The sequence below is a fragment of the Rhinatrema bivittatum genome, chromosome 5, assembly GCF_901001135.1.
Source record: "Rhinatrema bivittatum chromosome 5, aRhiBiv1.1, whole genome shotgun sequence".
Classification (NCBI taxonomy): Eukaryota; Metazoa; Chordata; class Amphibia; order Gymnophiona; family Rhinatrematidae; genus Rhinatrema; species Rhinatrema bivittatum.
In genome coordinates this window covers 66004049-66030283 of record NC_042619.1, presented here as the reverse complement: position 1 = coordinate 66030283, position 26235 = coordinate 66004049, and the positions used below count along the sequence as shown (strand labels likewise).

Below are 26235 nucleotides of genomic sequence, written 5' to 3'. Positions count from 1 at the left end.
GAAGACTCAGAACCAATGTCAGGAAGAATTTCTTCAAGGAGAGGGTGGTGGATGCCTGGAACGCCCTTCCGGAGGAAGTGAAGACCAAAACTGTGAAGGAGTTCAAAGAGGCGTGGGATAAACAATGTGGATCCATAAAGTCTAGAGGATGTGAATGACGTGAAGAGGCATGGGGGTGGCTTGCGGGAATGACGGCTACCACCTGGAGATTAATATCATAATTCAATAAACATACACATGGTTAATGCGACTCCAACATTGCTCTATGCTTCAACGGCAAGAGGAAATGAGAAAAAAAGGATTTGCATCCACAAAAAAGCAGGGGAGTAGCTTGCTTGATATGGTGGTTACTACCCCAGACCAAATGAGCCTGATACTTCACTTTGAATGATATCCAGCATAGCTCTCTGCTTCAACGGCAGGGGGAATGATGAAAAGATGATTTATATTCGGACAACAACCAACAAGGACTGAGTTGCACAGGCTGGATAAACATGCGTGGGAGTAGCTTGCTATGATGGCGGTTACTACCCCTAACCAATTAGCTAGATACTTCACTTAGATGCAGCTCCAGCAATGCTAACTACATCGATGGCGGGGCTGGAAGGGAAATAGATCAATGATGGGGGTGGAAGGGAAATAGAACCAAAAAGTCACTTACAAGGGACAAGAGTAACAGATAAGTATGGGGGAAAAAAAAGTGAAAGCTTGCTGGGCAGACTGGATAGACCGTTTGATCTTCTTCTGCCGTCATTTCTATGTTTCTATATGTTTCTATCACCTGTAAAACAAGTGGGTGCTGAAAAGGGCACGGAGAGTCATGCAGACATCATAGGGGAAGAAGTCGTGGCCTTGTCAGTCGTCAATGTAGAGTTCAGCCAAGAGTTTAGCTGATTGAAGGCATTAGCCAAAGTCTCTAGTGTCCTTTGCTGTTCGGCAAGACGTTGGGCCAGGCCAGGGATGGCCTGAATGGTTGAGACCTGAGCCGGGTCCATGGAGTTAGCAATCTGTTATTTTTTTATATAGATGTGAACCCTGGGTCGAGATGAGAGATGTCTCCGCCTGCAGGGAGAAGCCCTGTGGGCCTCTCCGTCGATGAGCATGGTCTCAGCGACATAGGACTCAGCTGTATGATAGACTTTATTATGAAGGAAAAAAAAGCAGACCCCGCAGAGCGGGGACTGCAAATAAGTACAGTTCTGAGCAATGGGTATGCCCAGGGTGATACCACAGATGTGAAGATCTGATAGTGGTCCGCAGAGCAGGGTACGCCAGGAAGTCCCTTCAGCTGAGTAGATATTACCTCAGAAGTGCAGATCCGGTAGTGGCCCGCAGAGCGGGGTACACTAAGGATGACTGTGCTGAAGATGATGATGAACCAGTCTGAGGTGTAGGAACCCAGAAGTGGATCTTGTAGTTGGTATGGCAATACCCTGCAGCACAGGGTACACTGGAACAACTTCTACTGAAGAGGAATGGTAGTGGCCTGAGGCACGGGGTACACCGCAGAGAAGCTTCAGTAAAGCTGGAATCGCTGAAGTCTGTAGAAAGGTATTCACAGTGGTAGTTCCAGGAGAGTGACCCAAGAAGCGGGTCAGGTCGTAGTCCAAGGCAGGAAGGCCCTCCGAGGAACGGATAGCCAGGAATGCGGCAGGGCCGCCGAGGAGCGGGTACCCTGAGCATCCACACACCAAGACAAGTCTGGAACAGGAAGTCCAAGAATGGAGCGGATTCAGCAACGAGGAAACGCCTTGCTAGTAGCAGAGGGCCGGTCAGCTTAAGTACAGCAGTAAGTTGACACTCCTGAGGTTCCCGCCATGATGTGTACAAAGGAGGCCCTTGCGTGCGCGCGCCTTAGGTGATTCCAGAGACAAGATGGTGGTCAGCAGTGCCCACGCCGTCCCGGGGACGCCAGGGAGGTCAGCGTTAATTAGCAGAGGCTGCCATTCTTCCTAGGATTGACGGTGCAGGGAAATTAAAGAGGTGAGCATGAGAGGTCTGCGACCGATGGGCGTAACAATTAGCCATATGATCCCTCCCTCCTCCCTAGACAGTTCCACAAAGGACACCTTTTTATTACCTCTCACTTGGCTACAAAGAAACTGAGAAGAAGAGGGGAAACGCGCGGGATTATCACTGCACAGTTGCACAGAGTCAAAGCTCTGTGACTCACTAAGGAAACTCTGCCTACTTCGGGTCGCGACGCTTCCCAGACAGCATGGCTAATTCATCCTGCTATCTATGGAAACACAGTTTATGGTAAGCAAACTTGCTTTTACCCATGGTATACAAAATCATGAGTAGAGTAAAACTGGTAAATATGGAACAGCTGTTTACACTTCCAGATAACACTAGAAACACTAGGTCTAAAGAATATTCCTCAAAGCTAACAAGTAGCAATTTAAAACATATTAGAGAAGTATTTTTTCACGTAACTCAAAATGAAGCTGTGGAATTCTTTGCAAGAGGATGTGGTCAAGACAAATAGCAAAAGTGGGTTTAGAAAGGGCTTGGACAAGTTCCTGGAGCAAAAGTCTATTACTAGTTATTAATCAGCTTATTCACGGAAACCCACTACTTCTCATAGGGAATGAGCAGCAAGAAATTGCATCTACTTTTTGGGATTAGTGCTGTCGAAGACAGTATGCTGGGTTCAGTGGACCTTATTTCTGACTCAGCATGGCAATTCTTATGTTCTTAAGTGCAAAATCTCTCTTTAAAATAGTTCATGTACTAACACCCCCCACCCCCCAAAAAAAAGCAACAAAAGGCCTTAAGACGTATTTGTTTAAACATGTCAATTAATTAGTCAAATTTCTTGTTTATCTAAATTGTTTTTAACATTTTAATGTCAATATACAGTACCTTTTCACAGAAATTTGTATGACATTTTCTTAGTTTCCTATTTTCAGTGGTAAGTCGCTCAGCAGCACTTTGGAGTTTCTGAATATAAGCTTCTAATTCTTTAGGATTATCCCAAGTTATTTGCACTTTGTGCACAGAGTCTACTGAACCAGTTTTCGAATTCTACAAGAAAGCAAATGTTATATGCAATGCTTTAAGATTTCATGATAGAATTAATTCTATTATTCACTTTTAAGAAACCACCATAGTTGGCACCAACATAACTCTACATGCATGAATATTATCCACATTCATCTGCTTTGCCAAATCCACACTCCATTAACTCCCTTTCTCCAAAAAACACATACTATTGAATGTCGAATCAAATTTGACTACAAGCTTTATTAATGCTAATCAAATCTATAACATTTTACATGAACTATCAATTGTTTATCTTAAAAGCTGTTATGGGAACAGCAGTATAAAGTAGAGTTGCTTACCTGTAACAGGTGTTCTAGGACAGCAGGATGTTAATCTTCATACATGGGTGACATCATCGGATGGAGCCCGGCAAGGAAAACTTATATCAAAGTTTCTGGAACTTTGACTAGGCATACTGAGTACGCCCAGCATGCCCTATACCACGCATCCACACGGGATCACTCCTCAGCCTTGTAACATGGAATTATGATAAGATAAAATAATAAAAGAATAAGAGAAACCCAACTCTGCGGGGTGGTGGGCAGGTTTCGTGAGGACTAACATCCTGTGACCAAGGAGAACACCTGTCACAGATAAGCATCTCTGCTTTCTCTTAACACAAGCAGAATTGTAGACCTCACACATAGGTGAATCCCTAGCTATAGGCTGCTCCCCAACACAAAAGGGGACCAACAAGCACCAACCAGGTGCCAACGGGCACAACAAACACAGTGCTGTGGGAGACAGCCTGAACCCAAGTGATGGACCCTAGGCAGGGAGAGTTGGGTTCTACACCTCGAAGAGAGTCCTGAGAACAGACTGGCCAAACCTACTGTCACATCAGCCATCGCTAGCTAGCCAGTAATGGGATATGAATGTGTGGAGAGAACTCCACGTTGCAACCTTCCTCCATGGGAACTGTCATGATTCTGACAGAATGAGCCTTGACATAACCCCCAAGATGCAGCCCTACCCAGACATAACACAAGAAGATGCAATCTGCTAGCCAATTGAATAGTGTCTGTTTGGCAACGGCAACTCCCAACATATTCCTATCAAAAGAAATAAAATGTTGGGTGGACTATCTACGGGCTTCTTTCCACTCCAGATAGAAGGTTAAAACTCTCTTGTAGTCCAAACTGTGCAGTGCTCATTCAGCTTGGTGCGAATGGGGCTTGGGAAAGAATGTTGACAGAATGACTGACTGTTTAAGATGGAAATCCATCACCACCTTAGGTGGGAATTTAGGGTGCGTACGCAAGACCACCCTGTCAAGAAAAAAATTAATATAATTTATATTTATTTATTTATTTTTAATTTTTAATTTTTATATACCGGAATTCCTGTATACAATACAAATCAGTCCGGTTTACAAGTAACGAAAAGGTTGCCCTGGTCTGGGAGGTTAGACCGGGGTTTTTTTTTTACATGGAACATTGAACAATAATATAAGGTGGATAAATCACTAAGGCCTGGAGCTCGCTGACCCTGCGTGCTGAAGTGACCGCCACCAAAAGTAGGACCTTCCAGGTCAGGTACTTCAGGTCACAGGAGAGCAGCGGCTCAAAAGGAGATTTCATCAGCTGAGCTAGCACCACGTTGGGGTCCCAAGATACAATGGGAGGCCTTGGGGGATGCTTCAATTGAAGCAGGCCCGCATGAAATGTACAACTATAGGCTGTACAGAGATGGGCATACCATCTACACCATGGTGATATGCGCCAATTGCACTCAAGTGAATTGTAACAGAGTTGGTTTTCAAGCCAGCCTCCAATAAGTGTAGAAGGTAATCAAACAGTTTATGTGTGGAGCAGGAGAACAGATCTAGGAACTTCTGCTCACACCACATGGGAAACCTCCTCCACTTCAATCCATAGGACTTTCTAGTGGAAGGCTTTCTGGAAGCCACCAGGACCGGAGATCATCCTCAGAGAGATCGAGAGGTAAATTCTCCAACCGCTCAACATCCAGGCTATGAGCAACAGAGAATGGAGGTTAGGATGCCGCAACCTGCCTCGATCTTGAGTGATGAGCTCTGGAGAAGTCCCCAGACCAATCTGTTCCCGAATGGACATCTCCCAAAGGACTGGAAACCAGACCTGTTTCAGCCAATGAGGAACTTGAGAATCAAAGCCCCTCTGCCCTAGCAAAACTTAAAGAGAGGGAATCGGGAGGATACGTGAACAGAAGACCCTTGCCCCAAAGGAGGGCAAAAGCATCCAAGGCCAGTTTGCCATATGTTCTATACATGGAGGAGCACTAAGTCATCTTTCTATTGCAGGGGGGATGAACAGCTCCACATCTGAGTTCCCCCAGAGGCAGAAGATCTGATTCACTACCCCCTGGTCCAGACAACACTCATGGGGTCTGAAGACACGACTCAGACTGTCCTCTATCACGTTCTCCATTCCTCCCGGATAAATGACCCTGAGCACTATCCCATGGGACAGGGCCCAGTACCAGATCTGCACCGCTTCCTGACACAGGAGGTACGATACTGTGTCTCCCTGATTGTAGACATACCACATAGCTACCTGGTTGTTAGGATCAGGACACCTTTGTTGGACAGCTGATCTCTGAAAGTCCAGAGCGTGACCCTAATCACCTGGAGCTCCAGGAAACTGATTTGACAACGTGCTTCCTGGGTAGGCCAGAGGCCCTGGGTGCGGAGCCCCTCTACAAAAGCTCCCCACCCAAGGGTGGATGCATCTGTGGTAAGGACAATTTGGGTAGGGGGACTCTGGAAGGTTATTCCCCGTTCCAAATATGAGAACCCACCACCAGGATAAAGAGTTCCGGAGAGACGGGGTGACTCAGATGCAATCCTGAAGGCATTGCGTGGCTTGGTGCCACTGAAACCTCAGGGACCATTGAGCTCTGGGCTTATGCAAACATGCCAAGGGAGAAACATGGATGGATGCAGCCCTATGGCCTAACAGCCTTATCATGTATTTATATATTTTCCAAGCTACTGTTATAATGTAAACCGATATGATGTACACACTAACACCAGTATATAAAAAATTTTAAATAAATAAATCAATCATGTGCCGGGCTGATACCTGCTGGCTCTGTTGAATCACCGCCACTATGGACATCAAGGTGACCACCCCAGACCGCATCAAGAAGGCTTTTGCTCAAGCCGTGACTAGCAGGGCTCCAATGAAGTCCAATTAAGGTGACGGGCTGAGATGGGGCTTTGGGTAGTTGATAACGAACCCTAGTGACTCCAAAACCCGGTTGGTCAAGCTCATGGACCAAGTGGCTCCCACCTGAGATGTGCTCTTCACCAGCCAATCATCCAGGTAAGGGAAAACATGCACTCCCAGCCTGCAGAGGTGTGCCCCCACCACGGCCAGGCATTTTGTGAAGACACATGAGGACAACGCAAGCCCGAATGGCAACACTCTGTATTGGAAGTGCTGTTTTACCAACACAAATCTGAGATACTTCCTGTGATTTGGGAAGATCTCAATGTGACTTCAGATTGAGGAAGCATAGCTAGTCCCCTTTTTGCAAGAGGGGAATAAGGGAAACCATCTTGAATGTTTCTCTTTTTAGAGGCTTTCAGGTCTAGGATGGGACGGAGTCCCCCAATTTTCTCTGGAATCAGGAAGTACTGGGATTAAAATCCCTGCCCTCTTTGTCTTGGTGGTATAGGTTCGACCACTCTGGCTGTTAAGAGGGCAGAGAGCTCCCATATCAGTACTTCCTGATGCACTACTGGCCCACAAAATGAGCACGGAGGACAATTTGGCGGGACACCCAATAGATTCAATTGATACCCATGATGGACAAGGGATAGAACCCACTGGTCCGAGGTTATACTGGGCCATTGATCCACAAAGAAACATAGCCTGCTAGATTCTCAGGTACAGGTGGCTAGCTTATGCTCCCTACTATCCAGTCAAAACCCCATCCTGGGATTTGACTGTGGTGTCGGCTGGGGCTTGGGAGCTCTCTGCTGCCTCGGGACCTCACCATCTGCGAACAGGAGCAAGGGGCCGGTGGATAGTACTTTTTCTGGCAGTAAAAATACTTCCCGTGACCCTGTCTCTATGACCTCCTTGCTGAGGAGGATGGATCTGATGTGCTGGCAGAGAGTTGTTGTAAGATCTCATAGTGGTCCCACAACTGGGCTATCGCATCCTTTACCTCATCTCCGAAGAGATTCTCTCTCGTACACGGCAAGTCAGCGAGTCTTTCCTGTACCTCTAGTCGGAGATTCGAGGCCCATAGCCATACCACTGTCCGGGCGCCGATTCCTGCTGCAGAGACTCCCAGTGCTGTTTCAAAAACATCGAAGATTGTATGAACTTCGTGTTTTCCATATTAAAGGCCCTTCTATACCAGCAACATGAAGGTGTCTTGCTGCTGTTGAGGCAGCTGCTCAGCCACCTCCTGCACTTGCTTCCAGAGGTTCTGGAGCACTGGCTCATGTAGAGCTGGTAGGAAGAAATGTGGGCAATAAGCATGGTTCCCTGGAATACTTTCCTCCCAAGACCGTCCATCGCCCTACGATCATTCCCAGGGTGCGTAGAGGCGTGGGTCCGAGAGCCCTTGGTCCTTTTGAGAGCAGATTCAACCACCACTAATTGGTGTGACAGCTGATTCTTTTCGAATTCCTGTAGCCTTCTAGACGAGGTAAACCCCATTCGCCTTCCTGTTTCAGGGAGGTACAGTGAGGGGGTGTTCCCAGATCCTCAGCAACAGCTCCTTAAAGATCTCATGCACCAGGACCACCATGATCTCCTTAGGAGCCTTCATGAACTGGAGGATTTCCAGCATCTTGTGCTGACTTCTTCGTCCGTCAACAACTGAAAAGGGTTGGCCTCAGTCATTGCCTGCACAAAACCTGCGAAGGTCAAGTCCTCTTGTGGTGACTTCCTTCGTTCCTCGGGAGGGGAAGGCTCTGAGGGAAGACTCTCTTAGTCCTTGAAAGAGAAATCTGCAGTCTCATCCCCCCAGCGGTCATACAGAGCCTCATCCTCACTGTAGTCCACAGGGGATGAGGTTCTAGGTGCTCAGCCTTCGTCCAGAGGCATGGGCACTGGCAGTACCAGTGCCAGCCCCAGCAGTGGTGGACGAGGAGCTGCAGGCCTCAGTGTGCCCACCAGCTTCGATGGAGCTTCTTCCTCAGAGGAACCGGCAATGTGCACCGTATCGGTTGGGGGAAGCATCTGTGCCCTGCCAGGCATCGATGGCATCCCTGGAACTGAAGTCAGCTGGGTTGGTAACACACCGATGAGCACACTGAGATGTTCCAGTACCACAGGCACGACACCCTGCACAACTTGCTCCACTGCCAGCTGGACTCCTCGCTCCAGCTCCTCTTTGAAAGTTGCCAATGCCAAAACCGACTGGAAGGCAGGAGGGGTGGTCAGATCTTCCTCGGATCCCCAAGGTGGATCGGTGACTGGCACCAGGATCAATGGAGACTGTCATGGACCCCCGGCATCGATGAAGGATTGGCACTCCTCGCCAATGGGTTGCTTAGGAGGCATCACGGCATAAGCCGGCACTTCCCTGAGCCCAGCACTATGCATCAAAGGTGACTGGTGCCAATGCTTCCTTGGCTTCCTTGATGCTCGGTCCCGCCTTTCCCCGGTGCCGAGGTCGAAGATGACGAACCAGATGTCCTCAACCTGGAAGAGACTGACTAGGGCCAGTCCCCAGCGCCCGTATCTGCCTGCGGCATCAACGGAACCAACGACCCTGCTCATGTCGATGGTGAGGTGTCCATCAGGCAGGCTCCAAAGTCCATCAGTGCTGACTTTTATGGCTTGGACTTTCTCAACCTGAAGAGCTTCTCCATCTTATCGAGTCGAGCAACACAGCCCTTGGGGGTCATCTGGACACACAAGCGGCAACCCGGGATATCATGCAATGCCCCCAGGCAGAGGACACAAACCTCATGAGGGTCCGTGATGGACATAGTCCTCGGTCACTGGGGGCATCAGCAAAAACCAGACGAGGCCATGACAAATGAAAAGAAAGGGGGATAAACGAGAGCGGTAACGGTAGGCGGTCAAAGCCGGCAGGTACTGAGGCACCACCGCCATGGAGGAAACAGAGCAAAAATAAACTTACTGAAAATCCTGACTAAGGAGCCTACAGGGAGGCATCGAGAGGGACTTGGCATCGGAGGAACGCAAAAAAACCCCAAAATTAACCAGTGAGAAAAGTTTCCAAGGTAAGATTGAAAGAAAAAGCCACAAGCTCACTTAACCGCGAAGCAAAAGCTCCATGGGAAAAAAGTGACTGAAGATGGTCCCTGCATGGACATGTGGTATAGGGCATGCTGGGCATGCTCAGTGTGCCTAGTCAAAGTTCCAGAAACTTTGACATAAGTTGTCCATGCCGGGCTTCATCTGATGATGTCACCCATGTGTGAAGACTACCATCCTGCTTGTTCTAGGAGAATGGTTGCATCCATGCAGGATGTTCTATAAAAAAGCTGTAGATGCCTGTTTCATTAATTGATCGATAGAATTGAGCCCAACCATTTTCTCAACAACCGACAAGACTAACAACCTTTGGACACTGTCCTTGATTATCACTCAAAATATTCATACAGGGCTCAGCATTCTTAGTTGTACGTAGCCCAAGGATACTATTACCTCAAGTTTTGTCATGCAACTTGCTATACTGCAGAGCAGTGGTTCTCAACCTTTTTTCTATCAGGACACACATAAGAGATGATGCTCACATGTGACACCCTGAACACATGGCCATCATGGGACTAAATATAAACATATAGCCTGCATCCTCAGGACTCTCCTGCTTCCTAACAATGAGTGCAGAGCAGAACTAAGACATTTGATATTCTGATTCTTGTATCATCTCAATAACAGCATCACAAACTCACTCTACTACCAGGTGCATTGTAAAATAATACAAAACCTGGAAAAAAAACAAAGAAACCCTACTCTGTACATGTTTATCAAACCTGCCATAGTGAAGCAGCACTAACTATAAGAAATGAAACAGCAATAGCCCTACCCATGAAAGGCAGCAGTTCACCACCAGTGCAATATCATATTGAGAAAGCAAAATTGCTTACCTGTAATAGGTGTTATCCCAAGACAGCAGGATGTAGTCCTCACATATGGGTGACGTCACTGGACGGAGCCCTATCACGGAAAACTTTCTGTCAAAGTTTCTAGAAACTTTAGACTGGCGCACTGAGCCCACTAAGCATGCCCAGCATGCCATTATCCCTCGAGCCACAGGGGTCTCCCTTTAGTCTCGTTTGTAGCAATAAGTGTAAGCGAAAAAATAAAATAATAAAACGTTTCGGACCCAACTCCGCGGGGTGGCCGGTGGGTTTCATGAGGACTACATCCTGCTGTCCTGGGATAACACCTATTACAGGTAAGCAATTTTGTTTTATCCCATGACAAGCAGGATGATAGTCTTCACATATGGGTGATTAGCAAGCTACAGGCTGAGTCATCTTTGTTTTGGACCAACAGTGAACAACTTATGCAACAGGCACAACAAGTGGTGTACTGTTGGAAAAAATGAGGCAGCCTGAAATCACAGCAGGTTGGATGTGGAAGGAGTTGGAATTATACTGGAAATAAGTTCTTTAAGACAGATTGTCCAAAGGCTGAATCTTGTCATCCTTCCTTGTCCAGGCAGTAATGAGCTGCAAATGTGTGAAGAGAACTCCATGTTGCAGCTCTGCAGATGTCAGCAATCAGTACTGAACGACAGTGTGCTACTGAGGTTGCCATTGCTCTGAGTGCACCTTTACTCATCCCTGAAGAGAAAGGCCTGCTTTTTCATAGCAGAAGTCTATACAATCTGCTAGCCAGTTAGAGAAAGTTTGTTTGCCCACTGCCATACCCGGATTGTTTTTGTCAAAAGAAACAAAGAGCTGGGTGGATTTTCTATAGACCATAGTACGGTCTAGATAATACGCTAGCGCGCGTTTACAGTCCAAGGTGTGCAAAACTCTTTCACCCTGGTGAGAATGAGGTCTTGGAAAAAATATGAGCAAGTTTATAGACTGATTCAAGTGGAAATCAGTAACCACCTTGGGAAGGAATTTAGGGTGAGTACTGAGGACCACTCGGTCATTAAGGAGCCTGGTATAGGGTGAGTATGTTAAAAGTGCTTGCAACTCACTAACCCTTCAAGCAGATGTAATGGCTACTAGGAAGAGAACTTTCCATGTAAGAAATTTGACATCGCAGGAATCTATAGGCTCAAACGGGGAGTGCATGAGCCTTGTAAGTACTACATTTAGGTGCCATTCAGTTACTGGTGGACGTAAAGGAGGCTTAAGTTGTAATAGACCCCTCATAAATCTACTCACTAGGGGTTGCGCTGATACTGTGACATCCCCTATTCCCTGGTGGTACGCTGAGATGGCACTCAAGTGTATCCTCACTGAAGAGGTCTGGAGACCAGAGTCTGAAAGATGCCAGAGATAGTCTAACAAAGATGAAGTGGGGCAGGAAAAAGGGTCTATACCTTTTTGTGTGCACCATATGGTAAATCTATTCCACTTAGAACGATAGGATTTTCGTGTGGAAGGCTTTCATGACGCTACAAGCACTTGAGAGACATTAGTTGAAAGATTGAGTGGTTGTAGGATCAAGCTTTCAACATCTAGGCTGTGAGGGATAGGGTTGAAGGTTGAGATGGCGCAACCTGCCCTGATCCTGAGTTATGAGAGTGGGTGCTGTGCCCAGGCGAATCGGTTCTCTGATCGAGAGGTCGAGGAGGATGGGAAACTACACTTGTCGAGGTCAATACGGGGCTATGAGTATCACTGACCCTTTGTTTTGTTGAAGCTTCACTAGAGTTTTGGTTATTAGTGGTATCGGGGGATACGTGTGTAGAAGACCTGAGTTCCAGGGGCGAGCAAAGGCACCCATGGCTAACTGGTTTCTCTGTTTGTGCAGGGAGCAGAATCTGTCCACTTTGTGATTCAGCTTGGATGCAAAGAGGTCCATTGTTGGCTGACCCCAATATTGGAATATCCGGGTCGCTACTAAAGGATTCAGGGACCACTCGTGGGGTTGGAACTAATGACTGAGACGGTCTGCAACTACGTTGTGTATGCCTGCCAGATAAGTGGCCCGGAGAAACATGGAATGTGTCAGGGCCAAATCCCAAATTTGTGCAGCTTCTTGGCAAAGGAGATAGGAGCCCGTACCTCCTTGTTTGTTCAGATACCACATGGCAACTGTGTTGTCTGTTTGTATTAGAACAGTCTTGTGTGACAGGCAGTCCTTGAACGCATAGAGAGCATAACGTATAGCTCGAAGCTCTAGGAAGTTTATTTGAAATGTTGCTTCGAGCTGTTTCTAAGTAACTTGAATTTGAATTTGTTGATATTTTATTTATTTATTTAACAGTTTTTTATACCGACCTTCATAGTAATAACCATATCGGATCGGTTTACATTTAACAAGGGAATAACTGGAGTAACAATTCAAGTAAACGAGAGCTAAACAATAGGTAGGAATAAGTCAAAAGTTACAATCAACAGGGAAAGAGAACTTGGAAGCTTGCGACAAGCTGGAAGGAAGATTAGGCAGGAAAAATATAAAGTGTTACCGTCGAGTGTACGGTTAAAAGCTTAATAGGTGCTTTAACCTGGAAGAGTCAGAGTCCATTCGTGAGTGTAAATACCAGGTCGGGTAAGAGTGAAGGTCAAACTAGTGATTGTCTGGTGGATCGGTGAAGGCTTGGTGGAAGGCTTGGTGGATATGCGCTCCCCAACCTTGAATGCATCTGCAGTCAAGGTTAATTGAGGAACTGGTTGCTGGAAAGGTAGGCCGGTGAGCAAATTGTTCGTGTTTTCCCACCAGAGGAGAGATAAACGCAACTGGTGGGTTATCTGAATTGGAGATGATAGTGGTTGAATGGTTTGGAGCCACTGTGATCTCAATGTCCATTACATTATTCTCATGGCTAATCTGGCCATAGGAGTGACGTGGACTGTGGAAGCCCATGTGGCCTAACAGAGTAAGGAACTGATGGGCTGTAGCTGTTGGCTTTGCGCGCAGAGATTTCGCTAACGTGGAAAGCGTGTCTGCGCGATCTTTTGGTAGGAAAGCTTTTGGCACGGTGGTGTTCAATTCTGCTCCGATGAATTGTAGAAGATGAGATGGTAGGAAGTGGGATTTTTGGAAGCTGATAAGAAATCCCAGTGAATGAAGCAGATTGATTGTGAGCTTGAGAGAAGTGAAAGCTCCTTGTTTTGACTGGCTTTTAATGAGCCAATCGTACAGATAAGGAAAAACGTGTATGCTTTTCTTGCTTAAATGGGCCACTGCCACCAATAGGCAATTTGTGAATACTCAGGGTGCCGAGGCAAGTCCGAATGGCAGGACACGGTATTGAAAGTGTTGATGACCCACCAGGAAGCGCTGGAACATGCGATGAGGAGGGAATATTAGAATGTGAGCGTAAGCGTCTGTTATGGTTTTGAGGCGTTTGGGTAGATTCTCTTGTACTGTGGAAGATGACCACACCCAAGGGGAGAAGCCCCATGGGGAGCCACAGTACTGGGCTAGACTCAGGACGCACAAACACAGAGTTTTGTTTTTTATTGTACAGCTGTGTTCCACCAGAGGTGGCAGTAGTGAGGTGATCCAGAGGTAGCAGTCCAAGGACCCTTGGCAGAGGGAACCCAACTCATCATGATGGTATAGGAAGATCCAGTGAAGGTTTCCCAGCACGGCAAGCTGTAGATGAGACAGACTGAGAATTAGATTACTCACTAGATGGTAGCTGTAAGGTTGGCGATTCCACCAGGCAGAAGTAGATGGTAAAAGGCATCGAGGCAGGGAGAGCAGGCCCTCGAGGAGCGAGTACCTGATCCCAGTAAGGCACCTGAAAGAAAGCAAAGGGCCCCCGAGGAGCAGGTACTCAGGTTAGAGAATACCCCGAAGGGCAGAGAGAGGGCTTCCAGCGGCAGCACGGAAGCGGCAGAGTAGCGTAGACTGGACGAGTCCAAACCTTGCTAACAACGAGCTAGCAAACAAGGACAAGTTAAATACCCGGATGGCGTGACGTCACTCGAGGGGGACGCCCCCGAGGTTCGCACCATAGCTGGAATAAAGACGTGCACCCTAGGAGGCCCTTAGGAGAAACATGGCGTGAGGCAACGCCAAAGCTGTTCCGGGGACACCAGAGAGAGTGGCTTGCAGACGCGGCGGTGGCCATCTTCTCAAGGCTAGCGGGGAGAGCAGAGAAAAAGGTGAGGCACAAGGGTCGAAGCCGTCTGAGTCCGACGGACGCAACAGTACCCCCCTTCAAAGGGCTCCCTCCAGACCTCCTACCTGGTCTTGGTTTCTGAGGATGCATTCTGTGGAATTGTTGAAGCATCTTGTTATCCATGATATTAGCCAAAGGTTCCCAAGAGTTTTCTTCAGGTCCGAATCCCTCCCATGACATGAGGTATTCCCATACTCTGCCTCTTTTCCTCACATCAAGGATTGCATCTATTTTGTGTTCAATGTCTTCTTCTGCATCTATAGGTGTTGGTTCCGATGTCTTTGAGGAGAACTCGCTAAGGACTAGCAGTTTCAATAGTGAGACATGGAACGCATTATGAATCTTCATTCCTGGTGGAAGTTTTAGACTGCAGGTAAGAGTACCTAGTTGTCGGAGAATGGGGAAGGGTTCGACGAAGCGTGGAGCAAAACGAGCTGATGGTAGCTTGAGTCTTAGGTGTTTTGTAGACAGCCAGACCTTATCACCAGGCTTAAATTCTGGAGCCTTGCAGTGGTGCGCATCATAGCCTTTCTTTGTTCTTAGTCCTGCTTTACATAGAATCTCTTTATTTCTAGTCCATAGTTGTTGGATATCTTTGGCAGTAGATTGAGCTGCCGGGGGTGACACTGAAAGTGGAAGTGGTAAGGGTGGTAATGGTAGTCGTCCGTAAACCACTTCAAATGGTGTTGATCCAGTTGATGTTGCTGGATGAGAGTTGATGGCGAATTCAGCCCAGGGCACAGTTCAGCCCAGTCATTTTGGCGTGTACCCACGTAGGCACAAATGAACTGCTTGAGTGTCCTATTCATTCTCTCCGTTTGCCTGTTTGACTGAGGATGGTATGCAGAGGTGAAGACGAGAGAGATCAAACTTCTTGCACAAATGCTTTCCAGAACTTTGCTGTAAATTGGGCTCCTCTGTCAGAGACGATGTGCTTTGGCATGCCGTGTAGGCAAAAGATGTGAGTGATGAAAAGCTTTGAAAGCTCCATGGCTGAGGGCAAGACAGGGAGAGCCACGAAGAGAGCCATCCTCGAGAAACGATCCACTGTTACCCAGATGGTATTGTTACCTCCCGAGAGTGGTAAGTCTACCACAAAATCTATAGCAATGTGAGTCCAGGGCTCTTCTGGCACTGGCAAGGGTTGGAGTAGGCCCCAAGGACGTCCGGGCGGCAGTTTCTGTCTGGCACAATTTGAACAAGAAGCAACGTAGGAGAATGTGTCTTCCTTCAAGGAGGGCCCACCAGTAAAGCTTCTGTAGTTTAGCCAGAGCTCTCCATTGACCAGGGTGTCCAGCCAGTTTTGAATTATGAGCCCATGCTAACAGCTTTTTCCTTAGGTTCTTGGGTGCAACGGTCTTACCCGCAGATACTGGGTGAGTCGATGATATGTTGGGGTTCTTCAGGTACGTCCTCAGCTAGAAATGAGCGAGATAGGGCATCTGCTCTGACGTTCTTATCTCCAAGGCGGTATTTCAGCACAAAGTCAAATCTGTTAAAGAACAGGGACCATCTCGCCTGCCTATGATTTAGGCGCTGTGCATGACGGAGGTACTCCAGATTTTTCTGATCTGTAAACACAGTGATCTGATGTTGTGCACCTTCAAGCCAAGGGCGCCACTCCTCGAATGACATCTTTATTGCCAGTAGTTCTTTATTCCCTATGCCGTAGTTCTTCTCCGCTGGCGAGAAGTGTCGGAAGAAAAAAGAACATGGGTGTAAGGTCTTAGAGTCACCGGACTGGCTTAGCACGGCCCCTACGCCTACGTCTGAGGCATCGACCTCTACGTTGAAGGGCCGGGTCAGATCCGGGTGTCGGAGGCATGGCTTGCTCGAGAAGGCGTCTTTCAGTTTCTGGAATGCTATTACTGCCTCCGTAGACCAACTGGCGATGTTGGCACCTTTCTTGGTCATTGCAGTAAGCGGAACGGTTAGTGAGGAGTAGTTCTTAATGAATGTTCTGTAGTAGTTGGTAAATCCCAGAAATCATCTAAGAGCCTTTAGATCTGTGGGTTGTGTCCATTTCTGAATGCTCTCCAGCTTCTGTGGGTCCATCTGGAAACCTTGATTGGAAACAATGTACCCTAAGAAAGGCACTGAATCCTTGTGGAACTCGCACTTTGCCAACTTGGCGTATAGGCGGTTCTTGGAGAGCCTTTGCAGCACCCTTTTGACATCCTCCAGATGAGTGTTCATATCTTGGGAGAATATTAAGATGTCATCCAAGTACACAATGACACATTTGTAGAATAGATCACGCAGAATGTCGTTCATCATGTTTTGGAAGACAGCCGGGGCATTGCACAGGCCGAAGGGCATCACTAGATATTCAAAGTGTCCATCCCGGGTATTGAAGACTGTCTTCCATTCATCACCAGAGCGAATGCGAATGAGGTTATAGGCTCCCTTGAGGTCAAGCTTGGAGAAAATCTTGGCTCCCTGTAGTCTATCAAATAGCTCTGAGATGAGTGGTAAGGGATAGCGGTCTTTCACAGTGATCTTGTTTAGACCTCTATAGTCAATACATGGACGCAATGTTCCGTCCTTCTTCCCCACAAAGAAGAAGCCTGCGCCAGCAGGAGACTTGGAGGGCATTACAAAGCCTTTCCTAAGGTTCTCCTGTATGTATTCAGACATAGCTTTGTTTTCTACCACGGAGAGAGGGTAAACCCTTCCTTTGGGTGGTTTAGTATTAGGCTTTAAATTGATGGCGCAGTCATAGGATCTGTGTGGAGGTAGTACATCTGCGGCTTCTTTGGAAAACACATCTTGAAAAGATGCATACTGAGGCGACAACCCAGACATCAATGGGGTAGTTGGCATGCAGGGTATAAAAGAAACCTCCATCAGACATTTACCATGGCAATCTGGGCCCCAACGTGAAAGCTCCAGAGTGGCCCAATTGAATTTATTTATTTATTTATTTATTTAGCATTTTTTTTATATACCGAGGTATAGCAGAGTTGCCTTCACTCCGGTTTACATACAGAACAACGTATTACATTGAACGATGTTTGAATTTAAAAATATCAAAAATTAACAATAATGAGCAAAGACATAACAAGGAGAATGAGTATAACAGGATAACACAGGGTGGAAACCCTGAGTAGGTGAACAGAGAATTGAGGCATATGTTGCTGCAGCCACGGAGCCCCAGTACTACAGGGTGCATGGCCTTCTCTAGTACAAAGAAGGAGATAGTCTCTGAATGGAGAGCACCGGTCCGCAAACCCACTGGTTCGGTGAGCTGGGTTACTTCGCCCGGTAAGGGCTCTCCGTGAATCGAAGATTGGAGTAGTGGAGACATCATAGTGGTGGTGGGAATCCGCAAGTGCTCCACTAATCGTTGCAAAATGAAGTTTCCCCCTGCCCTTGAGTCCACTAGGGCAAGAGTCTGGTATTCTAAGGGTCCGCAGACCAAGGATACAGGGAGAGAGAGTGGAGGAGAGGAAGTAGTTATACCTAAGAAGAGTCCTCCCGCAGGACTTAGGTCTGCCAGTTTCCCGGACGTATAGGGCATGTTTGCACAGCATGGCCAGCTTGTCCACAATACATGCATAGTCCCAACCTCTTCCACATTCTTTTCTCTTTGGATGTCAGGTGACTGCGGCCTAGTTGCATTGGTTCTTTTTCGCCCGCAACAGGACCCGAGGGAACAGGCCTGGGTGTAGACTTAACTCGAGTTTCACCCTGAAGGGGTCTTCTGGGGGTCTTGGTCTCTTGAACCTTGTCACAAAGTCGGCGATCAATCCTTGTAGCCAACTTCACCAGTTCAGCCATGGTCTCAGGCATCTCACGAGCTGCCAGCTCGTCTTTCAAACGAGAGTTCAGTCCTTCAAAGAAGACGGTCCTCAGGCATTTAGGGTCCCAATGTAATTCAGACGCCAGTGTCTTGAATTCTATGGCAAAGTCTGATAAAGGTTTACTACCTTGCTTCAGGTGAACCAACGAAGATCCTGCAGTTGTGTACCAGGCAGGGTCATCAAAAACTGATCTGAACAGTTCAAGGAACCAGGCAAGATCATGTAGGATAGGATCATCGCGCTCCCACAGCGAAAAGGCCCAAGCCAACGCTCTTCCGTCTAGATAAGAAAAGATGTAGGTGGTCTTGGCATAAGCTGTAGGGAAATGATTAGGTTGCAGGGAAAAGTGCATGCAACATTGGTTGATAAATCCTCTACATTTCCAAACTTTCCCTGAGAAGCATGTTGGAGCAGATAGAGGTACAATTGTTTTGAAAGTCACTTCTGGCGGTGTAACTTCTTTACCTGTGGTGGTTGGTGAATTCATCTGTGCGTGCAGCTGGTTTAATGCAGCAGTCAAATTCTCCAGCGCGTTCTGCAGTTCGGAGATTCACTGGGCCAAGCCTGGAATGGCCTGCAATGCGGTGAGCTGAGCCAAATCCATGGCGTTATCAATCTGTTATGGTTTTGAGGTATTTGGGTGGATTCTCGCGTACTGTGGAAAATGACCAAGCCCATGGGGAGGAGCCCTGTGGGGAGCCACAGTACTGGGCTAGACTCAGGACGCACAAACACAGAGTTTTGTCTTTTATTGTACAGCTGATGTGTACCACCAGAGGTGGCAATAGTGAGGTGATCCAGAGGTAGCAGTGCAGGGACCCTCGGCAGAGGGAACCCGTCTCACCACGACGGTATAGGAAGATCCAGTAAAGGTTTCCCAGCACGGCAAGCTGTAGATGAGACAGACTGAGAATTAGATTACTCACTAGATGGTAGCTGTAAGGTTGGTGATTCCACCAGGCAGAAGTAGATGGTAACAGGCACCGAGGCAGGGAGAGCAGGCCCTCGAGGAGTGAGTACCTGATCCCAGAAAGGCACCTGAAAGAAAGCAAAGGGCCCCCGAGGAGCAGGTACTCAGGTTAGAAAATACCCTGAAGGGCAGAGAGAGGGCTTCCAGCGGCAGAACGGAAGCAGCAGAGTAGCGTAGACCGGACGAGTCCAATCCTTGCTAACTCAACAAGCTAGCAAACAAGGGCAAGCTAAACACCCGGATGGCGTGACGTCACTCGAGGGGGACGCCCCCGAGGTTCGCGCCATAGCTGGAATAAAGACGTGGGTAGCGTGCGTGCCCGCACCCTAGGAGGCCCTTAGGAGAAACACTGCGTGAGGCAACGCCATAGCCGTTCCGGGGATACCGGAGAGAGCGGCTTGCAGACCCGGCAGTGGCCATCTTCCCAAGGCTAGCGGGGAGAGCAGAGAAAAAGGTGGGGCACAAGGGTCGAAGCCGTCTGAGACCAACGGACGCAACAGCATCTTGAAGATCCAGAGAAAGCAAATGTTGCTTACCTGTAACAGGTGTTCTCACAGGACAGCAGGATGTTAGTCCTCACATATGGGTGACATCACAGGATGGAGCCCTGTACGGAAAACTTTTCTGTCAAAGTTTCTATAAAGCTTTAACTGACACTGGCACACTGAGTGCACTGAGCTTGCTCAGCCTGCAATTATCCCTGTGACCACAGGTGTCTCCCTCAGTCTTGTCTTATAGCAAAAAGCGCAAGCGAAACTAAATAAAAGTAAAAACGTATACAGACCCAACTCCACGGGGTGGCGGGTGGGTTTCGTGAGGACTAACATCCTTCTGTCCTGTGAGAACACGTGTTACAGGTAACCAACATTTGCTTTCTCACAGGACAAGCAGGATGGTAGTCCTCACTTATGGGTGAGTACCAAGCTGAGGATGCCCGAGAGTGCACCAAATACACCCAAGACGCGCGAAAGGCGCAATGACGTGGGTGGAATTTGGATCGGAGGGTATCCTGAAACCCTTAACAGGTTGGTGGAAGGATGTTGGGTAGTTACACCGAAAAGAATAGGAGTAGACGGACTGGCCAAACATGAAGCATGCCAGCTAGTCGTATCTAAGCAATAATGGCTTCAAAGGTATGAAGAAAGCTCCAGGTCGCAGCCTGATAAATATGTACAAGCAGCACCGGCCGAAGGTAAGCTATGGAGGCTGGGATGGACCAGAGTGTGGTTACACACAGTGTTGTAGTGAAATGCCTGCTTGTTGGTAGGAAAAAAGAGATACAGACCGTCAATTAGGAGGAATAGGTCTGTTTGCCCACTGGAACTCGCAGCTTGGCTCTTGTCACAGAAGGAAAGAGGTGGAATTCCTATGGAGTGTAGTGCAGTCTAGATAGAATGCAAGTGCACTATTACAGTCCAAGGAGTGGAAAAAAACCCTCTCGCTTCGGTGAGAGAGTTGTTGGGAAAGTGGGCAGAGTATATTCTGAGTAAGGTGAGATGCAACGTCTACCTTAAGAAGGATATGAAGTTGAAAATGTAAAACCACTCGGTCACGGAGGAACATAGGGTCGGGTGAGTATGTAACAAGGTATATAACTCACTGACCCTGTTGGTAGACGTGATGGCTATGAGGGAAAGAGTTCCCCATGGCAGACTGTTAAGTGAGAGGAATGGAAAGGCTCGAACGGAGAACGTATGAGTCTTGTAAGCACGAATTACATGTCCCATTCCGTGACAAGTGAAAACAGAGGCGGCTTAATCAGTGGATAATCCATGGTAAGCTGACTCAGAAGGGGTTGACCGTTAAACGGGTATCCCCACTCCCAAGTGGTACGCCAATTGGAACAGAGGTGAAGGATGTGAAGGATGTCTGGGGAGCAGAATCCGAGGAAGTAAGAAAAAAGAGTGGTGTAGAAAAAAGAAAAAGGGTAAAACCCTTTTGTAAGCGTCATGTGGTAAATCATGCCATTTTGAATGGTAGGATTTGGGTGTGGAAGGGTTTTTGTGACGCTACCAGTACCTGAGCACATCAATGAGTCTATGATATGAGACTGACTTGTGAGAAGGCGAATTGGTTACTGGTGTGATAGACCGAGAAGTATGGGAAGCATACGGGTCTCGGCGAAGACGTGGGTCTGAGGAACAGTGACCCCCGTCCCGTTTCAGTATTAGAAGTGTGTTGGCTATGAGAGGCAGCGGAAGAGACACATATAATAGGGCCTTGATGGAACAAAGGCGCCTATGGGAACACATTGGAAACAACCCTGAGTTAATGCGAGCATTAGCAGGAGCAGACTATGTTTTGGTTCTAGATCTGCAATATGGATGAGGGACGAAAGCAGTTGAACAGCTTAGACCCACTGATAATAAAATTTCACTGAACCTATCCCATAGCAATTTTGGATCTATGAGGAAAGTGGATAGTGAAAAAACCCCATGGCCCGACAAGGAAAGAATTGAGGAGCTAAAGTTATGGAATATGCGCGCAGGGACATATAGGAATTTGTTAGAATGTCTGCGCGGTTGCTGGACAGGAAGGTCGTTGTGACTGTGGTGTCCAGAAGCGTTCTATAAGGGATTTATGTCAGTGACAGCAATCCCAGGTAGTAGATTTATAGAGAGTCATGAAGAAGTTAGAGCTCTTTGCTTGAATTGACTGTGGTTATGCAGCTGTCCATGCAAGGAAAAGAGCGAATGATGGTGTACTCCGTAGAGAAACAGCAGTCACCGATAGTGATTTAATGAAATACCCCAGATGCCGCAGCTAGTGCAACCGGCAGAGCTTGGGATTGTAATATTGTTGACTCACCATGAAGCACATAGAAAGATTAGAGGCAATCTACTTACTGCGATATGGAAGCATGGTGACGAGAGATACCATTTTACCTGTGCCTTCTGAAGAAAGTTGGTATTTCTGAGGCCCAGGATGGGCGGAGAGTAACTACTTTCTGTTGAAAGAAAGAATAGTGAAATTAAAACTCCCCAACCCCCACCCCTCCCTCCTGCGCTTTGTAGCATCCGGGGGAGTGTACCATGAATCTTGGTACAGAGTGGGGTGGCCGCTCTGACATCCGGCAAGTTGAGAGACACGGAGGTGTCCAACTGGCGGGGCTGATGTAACCTGGATATCATGTAACCTCCCAAGGGAGCGTGAGCGGTAAAGTCTTACCCGCATTTCTGTGTGCTGTACAAGAAAATGTCGAGACCTGTCGCCAGGTTTCGAGGTGGACTTGCACTTGAGGCAGTATTTGCTGGATCTTGTGTTTAGCAGATCAGCGAATCCTTCTGGAACTTCAATTCTGAATTAGGAACCAGAAGCCAGAGTATACTTCAGGCAGTATTTACTGGATCTTGTGTTTAGCAGATCAGCAAATCCTTCTGGAACTTCGGTTCTGAATTAGGAACCAGAAGCCAGAGTATACTTCAGGCAGTATTTACTGGATCTTGTGTTTAGCAGATCAGCAAATCCTTCTGGAACTTCGGTTCTGAATTAGGAACCAGAAGCCAGAGTATACTTCAGGCAGTATTTACTGGATCTTGTGTTTAGCAGATCAGCAAATCCTTCTGGAACTTCGGTTCTGAATTAGGAACCAGAAGCCAGAGTATTAATCAGTACAGGGTCCCGTTGATGACAACAGGAGGATGGCCTGATGCAATCCCAAATGAATGGTAGAGAGGTTATCTTGGTATGGTGTCTGACATAGCTGGCAAGAGCAATATGTGACACTAATATGGTTGTTGGAAGACAGGCGACCTAGAACCTTTCGAACCATGTGGCCCGAATTAGAGAACAGATCTCAATGGGAATGCCGCTGAAGCGATATTAGACTACTTACCATCCGACGTGGATCGCCGAAGGACGAGCTGGTGAAGATTGATGGCTCCGTGGATTTCAGGAGTTATCGAGGGATAGGCTGGTGGACGTAGACGTCCAACTCAACTCTGTAACCTGGTTTGGTGGCTCAGGTACAGAGGAGTCCAGGCTGAGCGTGTCTGTCGCTACCACATTAATTTGTAGAGGTACAGAACCCCGCACCGTGTCGGTGGGGAACACCTCGGGTACAGGGGAGCCAATTTTGACTCATAAACCCGGCCCTCGTTGCCGCAGTTCGATGTCTCGTGATGCCAGTCCAGAATTCTTCAGAACTCGTTCTGGTGTTTCTGGAGAACCAAGGACTGCCAGCACTGTGTGGAACAGTGGCGATGGCAGTGGTGATGTTGCTTGGCCAGGGCCTTCTCCAACACCGAGAAAGATAGCACCGATGTGCTGGATGGTGTCGGTGGAGGACGGTCACGTGCCGGTGACAATGAGTGCCACGGTGCTCGGCCCGGTCTTTCCCCAGCTGGATGCCCTTGCTGTCTTGGATGGTGAATGTTGACGGACTGTCAGCATGCCTGCACTGCTCCTGGCACTATGTAGTGTCGTAGGCTAATACGGGGCTTTAATAAGAACCCAAAGCATGGAGTACTGTGTTTAGGCGAGGGCATTACGTGGAGGTGCTATGTCGGTATTGAGGGTGTTGATGGCGGCAGAAGCGGCCTCGAGGGCATCGTCAAAAATATATATATGAAAAACATCGATGACCCGGGCAGAGCAAGGATAACAGTGACAAAAGCACTGATGGCATCGGCGTAGGTATCTATGGAAACGATGTGGCATCGAGAAATCGAAAAACATCGTTGGCATCAGAAAAAATGATGCCGGCATCGACAGTCGATGACTGCATCAATAGGAACGTCGAAGACATCGATGGAAACAACATGGACGTCGGCGGCATCGATGTATGGAGGCGGGCACCAACAGCATCGGTGGCATGGCCACGGGCATCAACAGCATGGCCACAGGCATCGACGACATTGATGGGATTGACTTGGGCGTCGATTGCATCGATGGTACCAGCATGGGCGTCGATTGCATCGATGGTACCAGCATGGGCATCGATGGCACCGACATGGGCACCAATTGCATAGACATTGGCATCGATGCCATCGATGGAATCGACATTGGCATCGATGGAATCGACATGGACATCGATGGCATCAATGGAATCAACCTAGGCATCGATGCCACTGATGGAATCGACGATGGCATCGATGGAAGTGTCCTGGGCATCGATGACATCGATAAAATAAACGATGACATCGATGGAAATGACCCTGGCATCGATGGAAGTGCCCTGGGCGAAGATGGCATTGACCCGGGCATCGATGCCACCAACAACACAAGGGTATGCATCGATGGCATCCATTCGGGTAGTGATGGCATCAATGAAACCCAGGGAAAAATCAGTGCCATGGATGAAAAACATGGATGTCACTGATAGAATCGATGCAGGGAACGATGGCATCAATGTACCGCGGGGGAGGGGTACTGATGGCATCGAAGAATGCAGGACGGTCTGGAAGGGGGTACCGACGGTAGCAATGGGGGCATTGACTGCGCGAGGGTACCGAGGAAATCAAAGGACCTGGATTCGACAGAGGCCCTGGCGGCAACGGAAACTGTGGAAGTCCCTGTCCCAGTAGCGCTAATAACCAGGCAGAGTGTCACAGAGGGACACTCGCAGGCTATGTGTGGCTAACTATGAAAACACAGGGAGAGGGAAGGCTGCAGTCGGTTGGCAGGCCAGGGAGGTGACAGGAACCGACTGAAAAACAGGGTATAGTACTCACCGAGCATCGAATAAATGTAAGCGAAGGGAGACCCGTGCAGGGAAACAGTGTTTGTGAAGTAAAAGTTTAAGTGTTTCCATGTGGAAAAAGTGTTAGAATTTCTCACAGAGCTCCTAACCGCTATGCTTACTGCAGAGCAGAAAAAAGAAGACTGAGGGAGACACCTGTAGTCACAGGGATAATTGCAGGCTGAGCATGCTCAGTGCACTCAGTGTGCCAGTGTCAGTTTATAGAAACTTTGACAGAAAAGTTTTCCGTACTTGGCTCCATCCTGTGATGTCACCCATATATGAGGACTACCATCCTGCTTGTCCTGTGAGAACAGAGCCAATCTCCTGCTTGAAGAAGGGGAAACATGGTGCCTAGGGACACCATCCTGAATTTTTCTTTACGTTGAAATTTATTGAGATTTCGGAGGTCTAAGATGGGTCGTAGGCCTCCTGTTTTCTTTGGAATGAGAAAATAGCGGGAGTAGAATCCTCTGCCCTGCTGAGGTCGGGGAACTGGTTCCACAGTCCTGGTTCTCAGGAGGGTGGATAATTCTGTTTGAAGAAGAGTGGTATGATCTTTGTGTACCCAAACAGGCCTTGGTGGAGAGTCTTTGGGCAGTGTGAGTAAATCCAGATGGTAACCTTATGTTATAATGGATAGTACCCATTGTTCTGTTGTGATGTTTGACCAATTGGGTAGGAAATAGGAAACCCGGCCTCCAACTGGCAAGTTTGGATTCGAGTTTCTGGAGAGGCTGCTGTTCCCTGGGATCTCTTCAAAAACCAGATGCCTGGCCTGTCTGAGGAGGAGGCTGAGGTCTGGATGTTTTTATTTGTCTTGATTTACCTCTTTGTGATGGTCTTGATGTTCTACCATGAGAAGCTGGTGGATAGTATCTGCGTGGTCTGTAGAAAGGTCTTCTTGTATCCTTTCTGGAAGGCTGCCTTGCAGAAGATGGAGTTTCTACAGGTATCGTGGAGAGTTTCGCTGTGATCTTTTAGTTGAGCATCTGCTGCTTGAACTTTATCACAAACAGGTTTTCACCTGTGCAAGGCAGATCAGCCAACTTTTCTTGGACCTCAGGCCTGAGGTCGGACGCTTTGAGCCATGCCCATCTCCGGGCACTGATTCCAGTTGCTGCCATTCTGGATGAAGTCTCAAATGAATCATAGGCTGCACAGACTTCATGTTTTCCAGCCTCTAGCCCCTTGTGAATAATAGAGCTTGTGGAAGGGTTTCTGAAAAGGCTTGCATTTGTTTCCATAAATTCCATTGATATTGTGTCATATATAATTGGTACGACGCAATCTGGGATAGTAAAAGGGAACCATGGAACATTTTCGACCTAAGGTGTCTAAAAATTTCTGTTCCTTTCCAGGAGGTGTAGAAGAGTGTGGTTTAATTCTTTTTTACCTCTTCTGCGCAGACTCTACCATGACAGACTGGTGTGGTAGTTGAGGCTTCTGAAACCCAGGGATCTGCTGCACTAAATAGGTGGCATCTGTTCTCTTATTTA

General features: G+C 47.8%; 1 protein-coding gene across 1 annotated transcript in view; it reads right to left on the bottom strand.

Moving 5' to 3' along the window:
• The window catches only part of DYNC2H1 (dynein cytoplasmic 2 heavy chain 1), a 1848033-nt gene that overhangs the window by 1673341 nt on the left and 148457 nt on the right, over positions 1-26235 (bottom strand). Inside the window, exon 14 of the mRNA XM_029602426.1 lies at positions 2866-3027. Coding sequence (XP_029458286.1) covers positions 2866-3027 — 162 coding nt within the window. The remainder of the gene's footprint in view (positions 1-2865; positions 3028-26235) is intronic.